At 41.6% G+C, this 14217-nt stretch overlaps 1 protein-coding gene across 2 annotated transcripts in view; it reads left to right on the top strand.

Annotated features, from left to right (window-relative positions):
• Positions 1–3267: 3267 nt before the first annotated feature.
• Positions 3268–14217, top strand: part of letmd1 (LETM1 domain containing 1) — a 23431-nt gene continuing 12481 nt past the window's right edge. Inside the window, exons 1-2 of one of the 2 annotated variants that reach the window (XM_061903619.1) lie at positions 3268–3426; positions 3688–3827. In XM_061903619.1, the coding sequence (XP_061759603.1) occupies positions 3311–3426; positions 3688–3827 (256 nt within the window). In that variant the 5' untranslated portion in view covers positions 3268–3310. Of the gene's footprint in view, positions 3427–3685; positions 3828–9696; positions 9774–14217 lie in introns of those variants that run through there. The other variant, XM_061903620.1, reaches the window with a different exon arrangement.

Raw genomic sequence — 14217 nt, 5'->3', positions numbered from 1 at the left:
ACGGGTTCAGATTTGGAATAGCTACCGCCTCCTCCGTGGAAACTGATCCGTGGCCACCTAAAAACCTCTCCACGTAGGAGAGGGAGGAAAAGTAGAAAAGAGAGAGTGCAGATAAACTGATCTAAATAACGGGTATATTTAAAGGCTAGTGTGTATAAATTATAAATGACTTAAATGCTTCTACTGAGGTAGCATCTGTAACTGTTACCATTAGGGCATTCCAGAGTACTGGAACTCAAATTGAAAATGCTATATGGCCCGCAGAAATTTTTTGGGGCTGTGGGTATCACTCATAAGCCAGAGTTTTTGGAACCTAGGTTTCTGGACGAAACATAGGGTACAATACAAACAGCAAGATAGGACGGAGGTAGACCATTTAATATCTTATACGTAAGTAATAGAACCTTAAAGTCGCATCTTAAGTGCACAGGAAGCCAGTGCAGGTGAGCCAGTATAGGCGTAATATGATCAAACTTTTTTGTTCTTGTCAAAAGTCATAGCAGCCGCATTTTGTACCAACTGTAATATTTTAATGCTAGACATATGACCCAAAAATAATACGGGTAAGTGCCGCAACGACCTATTTTTTCCATCACGTTCACTCCGACTTTCAACATGGATGACTACATTTCCGCACTTAAACAGTTTTCTAAAGTGGCCTTTAAGCGAAGCAGGAGATAATTACTAAAGGAAGACCAACGCCGGAGCTGAATGGTGTGTTTCAATCAGCAGGACAGAAAGTTACTCGCTCTTTCCAAACAGAGTGGTGTACGTGAAAAGACTGGCTGTGTGGATGTTATGCAAGAAACTGCCTTTTCTACTTTCCTTGCCTTCTTTTTTGAACTTGTGGAAGTGTGTGGACTCAAATGGTATTTTGTGACCTAAAGAATTTGCAAAGAAACCTCACCAAACATGAGCGGTCGGCCGCTCATATTCAAAGCTGGATTGCGCTAAAAACGTTTGTGATGACGAGGATAGACTTTGCTTTGGATGAACAGCGGCGACTCAACATCAGTGTCCACAATGCTAAGGTAAAAGACAACCGAGAGATTTTAAAAGATGTCATCAATACGACCTGCTTTCTCGCCAAACAGCAGCTCGCATTTCGTGGAAGTAGGAGCTCTGCTAATTGCGGAAACTATGTTGAAGTCTTACAAGACTTTTAAAACTGAAGGAGGACTTTTACCAGAAAGTGACGGCTGTTTTATTCAGAAGGACCAAGGCATGGATTTCATTTATAAAGGTAAGACGGCGATAACATTATTTTTGTTTCGATTTTAATGAAATGCACATTTTGTGGGCGACAGTTTGTATGTGTAAAGAATGCAGAAATGAAACATAACCCATAAACTGCTGCCAATCAAATGGAAAATAATCTGCGCAGAGCCCATACTGTATATTTGAAAATCTAATTCTGATTACCAGCTATAAACCTCACCGCACATCACTGGTAAGGAGGATTAAAAAGTCCAGAGGAGAGTACGTGTCATGAGAGGAGGCAATAGAGATATGAGGTTAGGACATACATATATAAATAGTTCATTGAAATTGATAGGGAAACATGATACAGGCTGTGTGACTATTGCCATCAGATAGAAAGTGTAGGGCAGGGGTCACCAACACGGTGTCCACGGGCACCAGGTAGCCCGTAAGGACCAGATAAGTAGCCCGCTGGCCTGTTCTAAAAATAGCTCAAATAGCAGCACTTACAAGTGAGCTGCCTCTATTTTTTAAATTGTATTTATTTACTAGCAAGCTGGTCTCACTTTTCTCAACATTTTTAGTTCTAAGAGAGACAAAATTTAAATAGAATTTGAAAATCCAATAAAATATTTTTTTAAAGACTTGTTCTTCGCTTGTTTAAATAAATTCATTTATTTTTTTACTGTACTTCTTATAACTTTCAGAAAGACAATTTTAGAGAAAAAATACAACCTTAAAAATTATTTTAGGATTTTTAAACACATAACTTTTTACCTTTTTATATTCCTTCCTCTTCTTTCGTGACAATTTAAATCAATGTTCAAGTAATTTTTTTTTTATTGTAAAGAATAATAAATACATTTTAATTTAATTCTTCATTTAGCTTCTGTTTTTTCGAGGAACAATATTTGTGAAATATTTCTTCAAATTTATTATGATTAAAATTCAAAAAAAATATTCTGGCAAATCTAGAAAATCTGTGGAATCATATTTAAATCTTATTTCAAAGTTGATTTTAACCTATTTAAAACATGTCATCAAAATTCTAAAATGTATCTTAATCAGGAAAAATTACTAATGATGTTCCATAAATTCTTTTTTTTAATTTTCAGCATGATTGTAGCTGAGATAGTCACCAGCGCCCGCCGCAACCCTGGAAGGAGTAAGCGGTAGGAAATGGATGGATGGATGTACTGTACTGCGCAATCTACTAATAAAAGTCTCAATAAATCAATCAATCAAAAAGACAGGGTTAGGTCAGTAGTGGAAGATATTTTAGGATTCCACTCTGAACATGCAGGTTACAAAGCATTACATACAAAAAAAAAAGACAGGGGTTTAAATAAAAGAATATATAGAGTAGGGCAGTGGTTTTCAAATGAGGGTACGTGTACCCCTGGTGTACTTGAAGGCATGCAAAGGGGTATGTGAGATTTTTTTTTTAAATATTCTAAAAAATAGCAACGATTCAAAAATCCTTTATAAATATATTTATTGAATAATACTTCAACAAAATATGAATGTGAAAAAAAATACAACAATGCAATATTCATTTTTGTGGACATGTTCCATAAATATTGATGTTAAATATTTCTTTTTTTGCGAATAAATGTTTACAATTAAGTTCATGAATCCAGATGTATCTCTATGACAATCCCCAAAGAGGACACTTTAAGTTGATTACTTCTATGTGTAGAAATCTTTATTCATAATTGAATCACTTGTTTATTTTTCAACAAGTTTTCAGTTATTTTTATATCTTTTTTTCCAAATAGTTCAAGAAAGACCACTACAAATGAGCAATAATTTGCACTGTGATACAACTTAATTAATCAGAAACTGATGACATACTGCTGTATTTTACTTCATCTATTTTTTTTAACTAAAAATGCTTGGCTCTGATTAGGGGGTACTTGAATTAGAAAAATGTTCACAGGGGGTACGTCAATGAAAAAAGGTTGAGAACCACTGGAATAGGGGTTCATCTCGGTCAGCACTCCAAATCAAAAGGTGGCGCTAATAGATACCAGACGGTTGCCTGCCAACTGTCATTAAAACAGAGAAGAAGAAGCCATGACGTTACCTACCCTAAAGTTGGCGTTCCAACATGGCGCTGTCCTCTTTGAGGATGGCTCAACATTTGTCTTTGATTGGACTCCGGAGAGTGACAACTAACTGCAAAATAAACGACCTGTGCCCACCTTATGCGGGTCTTCAGTCCAGGTGTGTTAACAACTAGTTAAGGTTGATTCCTCCATTATTTGCATTTGTATTTAGTCAATTAGCGTTCTGTTGCTATTAGTTAGCTGCCTATATAAAATGCTGTCATGTGTGTTTTTATTTTTCCGTAATAGAACTTTATATTTATTAACTATGTGAATATTTTTTTAACATAACCATGGTGATTATATGTTGACTTTATTTACACGTTTTATCTTTCGAACTAATGATTCCTGTACCTGTCAAAATGTCTCCCCCGTGTAGATGTTACTCTTCGTCAGAAGCGAGACGAGGTTTTGTACATTATGTCACTTCCAAGCTCCAATGGGCAAACGACAAATATGAAGGTTTTCTCAAAAGACGATTGCCCCGCGTCTATGTGCTCCACCATACTTTTTCACAAGGTAAAGTGTCACGACGTCTGCACCACAACAATGCAATTGTACTGGTTTCAAGAACGATTACAATTCATTAAGTACACTTGAACTCGACTGTCCCTCTTGAGCATACTTGCCAACTAGTGATGGGTTGATAAGGCGTCATGTAGCGTTTCGACACATTGCAAAACTGTGTTGATACTGTGTCAATACTGTGTCACTAAATACTGACATCTGCCGGACATTAAAATCCCCACAGGCAACCTATGGACCGACTCAACTGACAATTATTTTATGACCTAGTACAGTGGTTCTTAACCTTGTTGGAGGTACCGAACCCCACCAATTTCATATGCGCATTCACCGAACCCTTCTTTAGTGGAAAAAATATATATATAATTTTTTTTCAAATTCAAGACAAAGTTGTATGTTTTTGGTAACACTTTAGTATGGGGAACATATGCTAAGTTACAAAGACTTAATTTAGAGTTATTTGGACCCTAGGGGAACATATTGTAAGTAATAAAGACTTAAATTAGAGTTATTTGGTTAGGGTTACGGTCAGGGTTAAATTTGGACACTAGGGCAACATATTGTAAGTAATAAATACTTAATTTAGAGTTATTTGGTTAGGGTTAGGGTCAGGGATAGAGGGTTAGGGTTCTAATAAGGCCATGCCGAATAAAGCATTAATTTGTACCCAATGACTAGTTAAGAGCCAATATGTTACTAATTTGCATGTTAATGCAACTGATTAATGGTGAATATGTTCCCTATACAAAAGTGTTACCATATTTTTTTTGCTGGTGCACAAAATGAACCATGCATGAACATCACCTTGTTCAAACAACAAAACTAAGACAGTGCATAAACTCACAACAAATTACACACCTGCAAATCAATCAACTGTTGCCGTATCCGTAATATGCCAACAGGGAGAAGTTTGTATTTACACGAAGAGTCGGGTGTGTTTTGGACCTCGGCCGAACCCCTGAGTTCGACTCACCGAACCCCTAGGGTTCGATCGAACCCTGGTTAAGATCCACTGACCTGGTATACACAATAATATAAACCAAGTCATTGTATTTCATTTAGGATTATTTCATATCTTCATTTAAATAAAAATATATTTTTTATCTTTTTTAGATACAGTCAATATATAATGTGAACATGATTGATTGATTGAAACTTTTATTAGTAGATTGCACAGTTCAGTACATATTCCGTACAATTGGCCACTAAATGGTATGCACATGTATCATAACATGGAAATCTAAGAGAACGTGTTGTGAAAGAGGATACTTTTGGACTGGGAATTTTTTTTTTTTTTTTTTACATGCTCTCTGAATACGCACTGTTGATTGATTGATTGAAACTTGTATTAGTAGATTGCACAGTACAGTACATATTCCGTACAATTGACCACTAAATGGTAACACCCGAATAAGTTTTTCAACGTGTTTAGATTGGGGTCCACGTTAATCAATTCATGGTAAAAAGGTGGTGTGTTCAAGCTGGATTCGAACAATTGCCCTAAGGCAGTGGTCCCCAACCACCAGACCGATTGGTACTTGGCCGCACAAGAAATAAAAAAATAAATAAAATTAAAACATTTAAAATGCTTTTTTATCATTAAATCAACATAAAAAACACAAGATATACATTATATATCAATATAGATCAATACAGTCTGCAGGGATAATTAAATCAACATAAAAAAACACAAGATATACATTATATATCAATATAGATCAATACAGTCTGCAGGGATACAGTGTTTAAGCACACATGTTTCTTTATGAAAAAACAAAAAACCGTGGGACAAATTTGCAAGCGTTGACCGGTCCGCAGTTACAAAAAGGTTGGGGACCACTGTCCTAAGGAACTAAGCATAAACAACTACAGTCCTCCACTCTATCAACTGAGCTATCGAAGAGATTGGTTAATACGGCTTTTATATGTAAACAATAGGATGGTTATGTGGGTGGGATAACGCTGGAAACTTTGAGAGAACAGGATGAAACGACAAGGAAATTAACACAAATACCTTTTTTTCCGATATAGGATCAAAATATTCCCACACGGCGGAAATTATCTCCGACGACGATAAATTACAAATGACCAACGACAGAAGTGCGGCGATTCTGTTGGCAGCAGCATCTCGTTGACAGATGCGCTTCCCTATAAACACAGTTTGGCGCGCAGTCAGTGCGACACAATTCGCGTATCGGTCATGTGACCAAAACCGCTCATGATCGGTCACGTGACTTTCTAAAGGCGGCACGCGCACCGACACATCACTATTGCCAACCCCTCCCGATTTTTCCGGGACACTCAACCAATTTCAGTTCCTCTCCCGAAAATCTCCCGAGGAAAGCATTCTCTCTAATTTCTCCCGATTTCCACTCGAACAGAAAAATTGGGGTATGGCCTGCGCAATTATTTTGACTCAGGGGCCTAATTTCGAGAAAAAAGATGTGTCTGGAGGCCGGTACATCTATTTTTAGGAACACTAATACAAAACCTCACAATAATGTCTGATTGAAAGCTACAAACGTTATGACAGACCACCTTCAAAAACGGAATGCAATTTTACATTTTTATACTGAATAAGACACCCAGAATGTACATGAAGATGAAAAAATGTGGGATTTACAATTTATTTAATTATTTTATTTAAATGGGGCAGCACCGTAGATGAGGGGTTAGTGGGTCTGCCTCACAATACGAAAGTCCTGAGTAGTCCTGAGTTCAATCCCGGGCTCAGGATCTTTCTGTGTGGAGTTTGCATGTCCTCCCCGTGACTGCTTGGGCTCCCTCCGAGAACTCCGGCTTCCTCCCACCTCCAAAAACATGCACCTGAGGATAGGCCCTTCCGACCTCCAAAGACATGCACCTGGTGATAGGTTGATTGGCAACACTAAATTGGCCCTAGTGTGTGAATGGGAGTGTGAGTGTTTTCTGTCTCTGTGTTGGCCCTGCGATGAGGTGGCGACTTGTTCAGGATGTATCCTGCCTTCCGCCCGATTGTAGCTGAGATAGGCACCAGCGACCCCAAAGGGAATAAGCGGTAGAAAATGGATGGATGGATGGATGGGATTTACAATATTAACTATGAAGGATAAAACACTGAATATTGACAATATATGAACGTCACACCCCCTCTCCATCCACATATTTTACAATCAAGCGAAACACAACAAAAACGCAACAAACACAGCAAAATATGAACATGAAGGGTAAAAAACCCCACCTCCAACCTGATATATGTGATATATCACTAAGGTATGGTACTTTGGTATAAAAATCTCCTTCCGTGTCTGTCTCTGACACCCACATTTCAGGCTGATACTCTGTGGAAACACTCCCCACCCACACTGCTTGGTGCTTCGTCTGAGCTGCTGTGACTTACATTACCATAGTAACTAATTAGATGATGACAGTAACTACTAGGGCTGCGAATCTTTGTGTGTCCCACGATTCGATTCAATATCGATTCTTGGGGTCGCGATTCGATTATATATCGATTTGTTTCGATTCAAAGCAATTCTCGATTCAAAAACGATATTTTTACGATTCAAAACAATTCTGTTTTCAGTTAATACATAGGATTTCAGCAGGATCTACCCCAGTCTGCTGACATGTTAGCAGAGTAGTAGATTTAAAAAAAAAAAGCTTTTATAATTGTAAAGGACAGTGTTTTTTCAACTGATTGCAATAATGTAAATTTGTTTTAACTATTATACAAACCAAAACTCTGACTTATTTTATCTTTGTGAAAATATTGGACACAGTGTGTTGTCAAGCTTATGAGATGCGATGCAAGTTAAGCCACTGTGACACTATTGTTCTTTTTTTTTAATTTTTATAAATGTCTAATGATAATGTCAATGAGGGTTTTTTAATCACTGCTATTCTGAAATTATAACTAATATTGATACTGTTGTTGATAATATTCATTTTTGTTTCACTACTTTTGGTTTGTTCTGTGTCGTGTTTTTGTCTCCTCAATGGCTCTGTTTATTGCAGTTCTGAGTGTTGCTGGGTCAGGTTTGGTTTTGGAATTGGATTGCATTGTTATGGCATTGCTGTGTATTGGTTTGTTGGATTGATAAAAAAATAAATAAAATGGATTTAAAAAAAAAAAAAAGAGAAACGATTCTGAATCGCACAACGTGAGAATCGTGATTCGTATTCTAATCGATTTTTCCCCACACTCCTAGTAACTAGTATATCATGCAAAAGTGCAGATTCAAACCATTGAAAGACTTAGTTTAGTTGAAGACTTACGGTCATTAGAAAACATCACTGCACATCATAATGGCAGCTACTCTTTCCATCTTAAAGATCTAAAAAAATATATTTGGGAATGTCCGGCGGGCCAGATTGAAAAGCTTAACGGGCCGCATGTGGCCCCCGGGCCTCAATTTGCCCAGTGCTGCCTTAAAGGCATTGCCTTTAGCGTCCTCTACAACACGTCGTCACTTCTGTTTTAACGCCATACAAACAGCCAGTCTCATAATCTATGCGGCTTGTATAAACACACATAAGTGAATGCAAGGGATACTTGGTCAAAGGTCATGCAGGTCACACTGAGGGTGGTCGTATAAACAACATTAACACTGTTACAAATATGCGCCACACTGTCAACCCACACCAAACAAGAATGACAAACACATTTCGGGAGAACATATGTACCGTAACACAACATAAGCACAACAGAACAAATACCCAGAACCGCTTGCGGCACTAACTAGTCCGGATGCTACAATATACACCCCCCCCCCCCCCCACCAAACCCCGCCCACCTTAACCTCCGCCTCCAATATCCCGAATTCGGAGGTCTCAGGGTTGGCAAGTATGCTCTTGAGCCCCTAAAAGTGTAATGATTTAGTGTGAAAACAATCAGCAAACTTCTCAGAATATGTGTTTATTTTATCCATCCATCCATTTCCTACCGCTTGTCCCTTTTGGGGTCGTAGGGGGGTGCTCTGGAGCCTATCTCAGCTGCACACAGACAAATGGCGGGTTACACCCTGGACAAGTCGCCACGTCATCGCAGGGCCAACACAGATAGACAGACAACATTCACACTTACATTCACACACTAGGTCCAATTTAGCGTTGCCAATCAACCTATCCCCAGGTGCATGTCTTTGGAGGTGGGAGGAAGCTGGAGAACCGGGGGGGAACCCCCGCACTCACGGGGAGAACATGCAAACTCCACACAGAAAGGTCCTGAGCCGGGGATTGAACTCAGGACCTTCGTATTGTGAGGCACATGCACTAAACCCTTCTTTTTTTTTTACCGCCGTGCTGCCTTGTGTTTGTTTTAGGGCTGTCAAAATTACTACTTAATGAAGAATAGTCCATCAACATCATGATTAATCAGATTTTTTATAACATGCAGTTAACCCATCTGTAGCACAGAATAGAGAGCGACCTATATGATTTTCCAGGTCTGATACCAATAACCTATATTTGGAGCTGATATTCATTTGCAATAAAAGTTATTCAAACATGATTAGTATGTCATTATCAATTTCCTTTATTTAACAAGGTCAAGACTCATTGAGATTAAAATCTCTTTTACAAGAGTGACCTGACAAAGAGGGTGGCCCAAACAAAGTTACAATAATAATTACAACAAGACAATACAACAGAACAACAGCAGTCATACCACAACAGGTCAAAATATTTTTTAAAACGATTAAGTAATAATTCAATTAAAGCAAGTACATTTCCCAAGAGAATGGTTTCGCAATCTTTTAAAATGGACTTAAAGTCCACCAAAGTAATCAATTCTGGTAACCTCAAATCTTTCTGGATGTTATTCCATGACCAGGGAGCAGCATAGCTGAATGCTTTTTTTCCCCCGGGTTCTGTGTTGCTCTAGGAACCAACATGTGGAGGACATCCTGTGAGCGTAGGCTGTAATGACTGGAGTCTCTACACACAAAGGAACACAGATAGGTAGGGACATGTCCAAGAAGACATTTATATATAAAAACTATCAAGAAAGTCTTCGGGCAGTTAAAGAGGGACATTTTGCCTTTGCAATAAACAGCTGGGCAAGTCTTTAAGCTGTTTTAAAAAAAAAAAAAGGAACAGTATTTTATGAGGCTGTTGTGGTTAATTTAGCACTAAACAACATCAAGGGATTTCTCAATGTTTTATTATTTGTCTAATGCTGCAGGTCAGAGGAGCATCAACATTTGCATTTCAAAATATGGGAAATTGGTAAAAATATGGGACTTCTCTACATCACAATAACTTATCGTTTACTCTATTCCATACAATTTTAGAACTGTTTATGGATTTAATAAGGTTTTCCTGTGAGGAACCCTGAAGTATTGAAAACATTAAAAAATAAGGTATTCTGGGCTCCTTCACGTAGATTATCGATGACACAGTTTTCAAGATGGCGGACATTTATTTCTGGATATGACAAAAATAATGCAAATGTTTAAGCTGCTGCCTGCTCCTCCTTACTTACATTATAAGTCTCATATTCAGAAACAAAAATCATCTTTATTGACCAAGTATGTTTAACACAAGGAATTTGACTTTGTTCAGTGCAAGGAACAAACAAAAAAAAGTGCAGTAAGTACGAGAGAGGAACGGAACATAAAACCGTACGCTTCTTTAATGAGCCAACGCTGCGAGTACTGCTGACTCAGGACGAAACGGTTAGATGCCAGGAAAGAAGGACATAAACTGGATTTCCTGGCAAAAACAATGACAATTTGAAAGTTAAGCAGCAGAGATATACTGTGTACAAGCGACCGACATTGCAGGAGGAAGAGAAAGGGAGAGTGTTGGGCGTGGCAGCAAGATTGCTGCAGTGAAAAAAATCAAAGGATGCAATGTTCCCCTGTTAGCATGCTGAGTTTTGAGATAAATAGATAGATGGATAGATAGATAGGACTTTATTGATTCCTTCAGGAGAGTTCCCTCAGGAAAATTTAAATTATACAAGCAGTGTACAGAATTGAGATATAATTTAAAAAGCAAATAATAAATGATGGGGGTCTATGTTATTGTTTTGCATCCCCTGTCATCCTAGTACTCCACCCCCCCTCCCCGTCCACCCCAGAGAGGAGTTGTACAGTTTGATGGCGTGTGGAACAAAATAGTTTTTGAGTCTATTAGTCCTGCACTTAGGATGCCAGAATTTTAGCTCATGTGCAAGATACTTTACAACCTTTTGAAGTACGCTAACTTCTCACTATTCCAACATTTTAATTTCAAAATTAATACTACATTTCATTATAGTTTCTGCTCTACACCTTCAAACCATTGTATCCTTTTCTACAAACCCTGTTTCCGTATGAGTTGGGAAATTGTGTTAGATGTAAATATAAACGGAATGCAATGATTTTCAAATCCTTTTCAACCCATATTCAATTAAATACACTACAAAGACAAGATATTTGATGTTCAAACTCATAAACTTTATTTTTTTTTTGCAAATAATAATCAACTTAGAATTTCATGGCTGCAACACGTGCCAAAGTAGTTGGGAAAGGGCATGTTCACCACTGTGTTACATCATCTTTTCTTTTAACAACACTCAATAAACATTTGGGAACTGATGAAAAACTAATTGTTGAAGCTTTGAAAGTGGAATTCTTTCCCATTCTTGTTTTATGTAGAGCTTCAGTTGTTCAACAGTCTGGGGTCTCCGCTGTCGTATTTTACGCTTCATAATGCGCCACACATTTTCGATGGGAGACAGGTCTGGACTGCAGGCGGGCCAGGAAAGTACCCGCACTCTTTTTTTTTTACGAAGCCACGCTGTTGTAACACGTGCTGAATGTGGCTTGGCATTGTCTTGCTGAAATAATCAGGGGCGTCCATGAAAAAGACGGCGCTTAGATGGCAGCATATGTTGTTCCAAAACCTGTATGTACCTTTCTGCATTAATGGTGCCTTCAAAGATGTGTAAGTTACCCATGCCTTGGGCACTAATGCACCCCCATACCATCACAGATGCTGGCTTTTGAACTTTGCGTCGATAACAGTCTGGATGGTTCGCTTCCCCTATGGTCTGGATGACACGATGTCGATTATTTCCAAAAACAATTTGAAATGTGGACTCGTCAGACCACAGAACACTTTTCCACCTTGCATCTTCCTCTTCGACTTCTTCCTCTTCTTCCTTTTCACTTCTTCCTCTTCTTCGTCTTTTCCTTCCACCATCACCACTTCTTTCACCGAGGCGAGCTCGGCCTCCCTCTTTCGCCGACAGCTCGCCCTGCTGGTCTGCAGACGCCACTGCAGCTTCACCCGCACAGTCTTCCTGGTGTGACGCTTCAACCAAAACCTCATTGGCGTCCTCTTTCTCTCCTTTCCAGTCTTGAGGTTGTACTTCAGTTTGTTTGGGAGGGGCACTCGCCGCCTCCTCCTACCTTGTCCGCCAGCGTCTGCAGGAGTCTGCAATTTTGCCGGCTGCTCGCTGCCAGCTGCGTGAGAGCGCCCACGAGAGCCCACAGGGGATCGTCCTCCCCCACCTTCGGTGGTCCGGCCAGGCTGGGCGCCAAATGTGAACGCCTTCGGTGGTCCAGCCATCGGGTTAAAATGTCCCGCTTGGAAAATCATTTTCTGACGGCATTTTAGCACCAACAATTGGGTGATTTCCTTTCCTGTCTGAGTGTCACGGCTCACTCTGTATAATCTATCTCTAATAACGGAAAAGTGAGGGAATACCCGCGCTGCTCCCGGGCGCACCCGCTGACCGTCGATGTACTCCACCTGGTTCCAAGCCTCGCGCAAAGTTTCATTGCTAGACTGTTCGAGGGGAAAATCCTCCATACAGCGCCAACAGGGGGCCGGGTGGGCTTCCCGCGTAGCCCCTGCCGTTTCCCGCTCGGCAGTGTCGGATGAACACGCGTCGCCACTGAGAACCGCGCGGATACTCCCCATTTCCTATGGTCCGTGAACGCACCCCCACGCATTGTGTCAGTAGACGTCTAAACCCCGGCCAATTTGTGCCCAAAATAATGGGGTGCAAGAGGTGCGCGCTTACAGCTACCTCAACCCTACGATTTTGGCCCTCATACCAAATTTCTACGGGCACCATGGGGTACTCGTGCACATCTTCATGAACACACCTGATTTTTAGCCGTGTTGCATGCCTCAAAGCCCCGGGTCGAACCAGTTTCTGGTGGAGCATGGTCTTCCCGCAGCCCGAATCCACCATCGCCTGGTATGTATGTACTCCCTTGTATCGTTACCTTGATACCTTACGTCTCACCCGGGCCGGGAGAGGGCACTGAATGGCCAGCCACCGCGGCCACGCGCCCCACCTCCACCTGCTGAGGTCCCTGACGTGCGTGACCGGGCCGGCCACGCCTCCAGCACGCCTGCCCACGTGTTTAAGGGGACGTCTGTGCGGGAGATGTTCTGGAAGCAGCAGCCTGGATCTGTGAAGAAAGAGCAGAAGAAGAGTCACGCAGGTCATGGTGTGGGACGTGCTCTACTCCTTCCTCCTTTTGCTGCGCTCTCTGTCCGTGTGCTGGGGTTGCTGGATGCGCCTCGCTGTGGACGGCCAGGTGGTCCTCGGCGAGGGTCACCGCAGCTGCCAGGTCTCGGGGCCGGTGGTGCCGAATCCAGTCAGCCATCCGCTTCGGGATCGCCTCCAGGAACTGCTCCCGGACGAGTTGGTCCAGCAGCCGGCCGTCTCCTTCCTCCGGCTGCAGCCAGCGCGTCGCCACCTCCTGGAGCCGCTGGCAGATTGTGAACGGCTGGTCCTCCTTCTCCAGCAGCATGGATCTGAACTGGCGCCGGTATTCTTCAGCGGTGCAACCCGTTCGGTCCAGCACCGCCCTCTTCAGGTCCGTAAAGCGTACCCTGGACGCCGCCGGTAGACTGAGCGCCGCCCGCTGCGCCTCCCCCCGTCAAGAGTGGCAAGACCCGCACCCACCACTCCTCTTCCGGCCACGCGCATGCTCTCGCCGTGGCCGAAAAAATGTCCAGGAAGGCATGGGGGTCCTCTTCATCCCCCATGCGGTGAATGGTGACGGCCGTCGGACCTGATCGCGTCCCGCCCACCTGGTCCGCCATAACCTGCAGGACCTGGCACTGTTGGCGGCTGCTTGCTGCCACCTCCCCAAGCACGGCCGTGAGAGCAGTCAGGGAGTCGTCCTTCCCCGACTTTGGTGGCCCCACGTTTGGCGCCAAATGTGAATGACTTTTCCTGTCGCCGCTCGGGTTCCACTGACCACCCCGGAAGGACATCGCTTTAGCTGGTTTGACTCTTTTATTTTTCGATAAGAGATGTCTTTTTCGCCGTCGTCGCTCTCACTGCTCGTGCTCCGTGTCTCGCGTCTTGCTGTCTGCTTCTCTCCAGCCACTGCCTCCGCCACTCCACCTCCTTTTCCCCTTTTATATAGCAAGAGGAGATGAATTAATTGCG

Source organism: Nerophis ophidion, linkage group LG06, assembly GCF_033978795.1.
Source record: "Nerophis ophidion isolate RoL-2023_Sa linkage group LG06, RoL_Noph_v1.0, whole genome shotgun sequence".
In the NCBI taxonomy this organism is placed as follows: Eukaryota; Metazoa; Chordata; class Actinopteri; order Syngnathiformes; family Syngnathidae; genus Nerophis; species Nerophis ophidion.
This window is presented reverse-complemented; position numbering and strand designations above follow the sequence as displayed.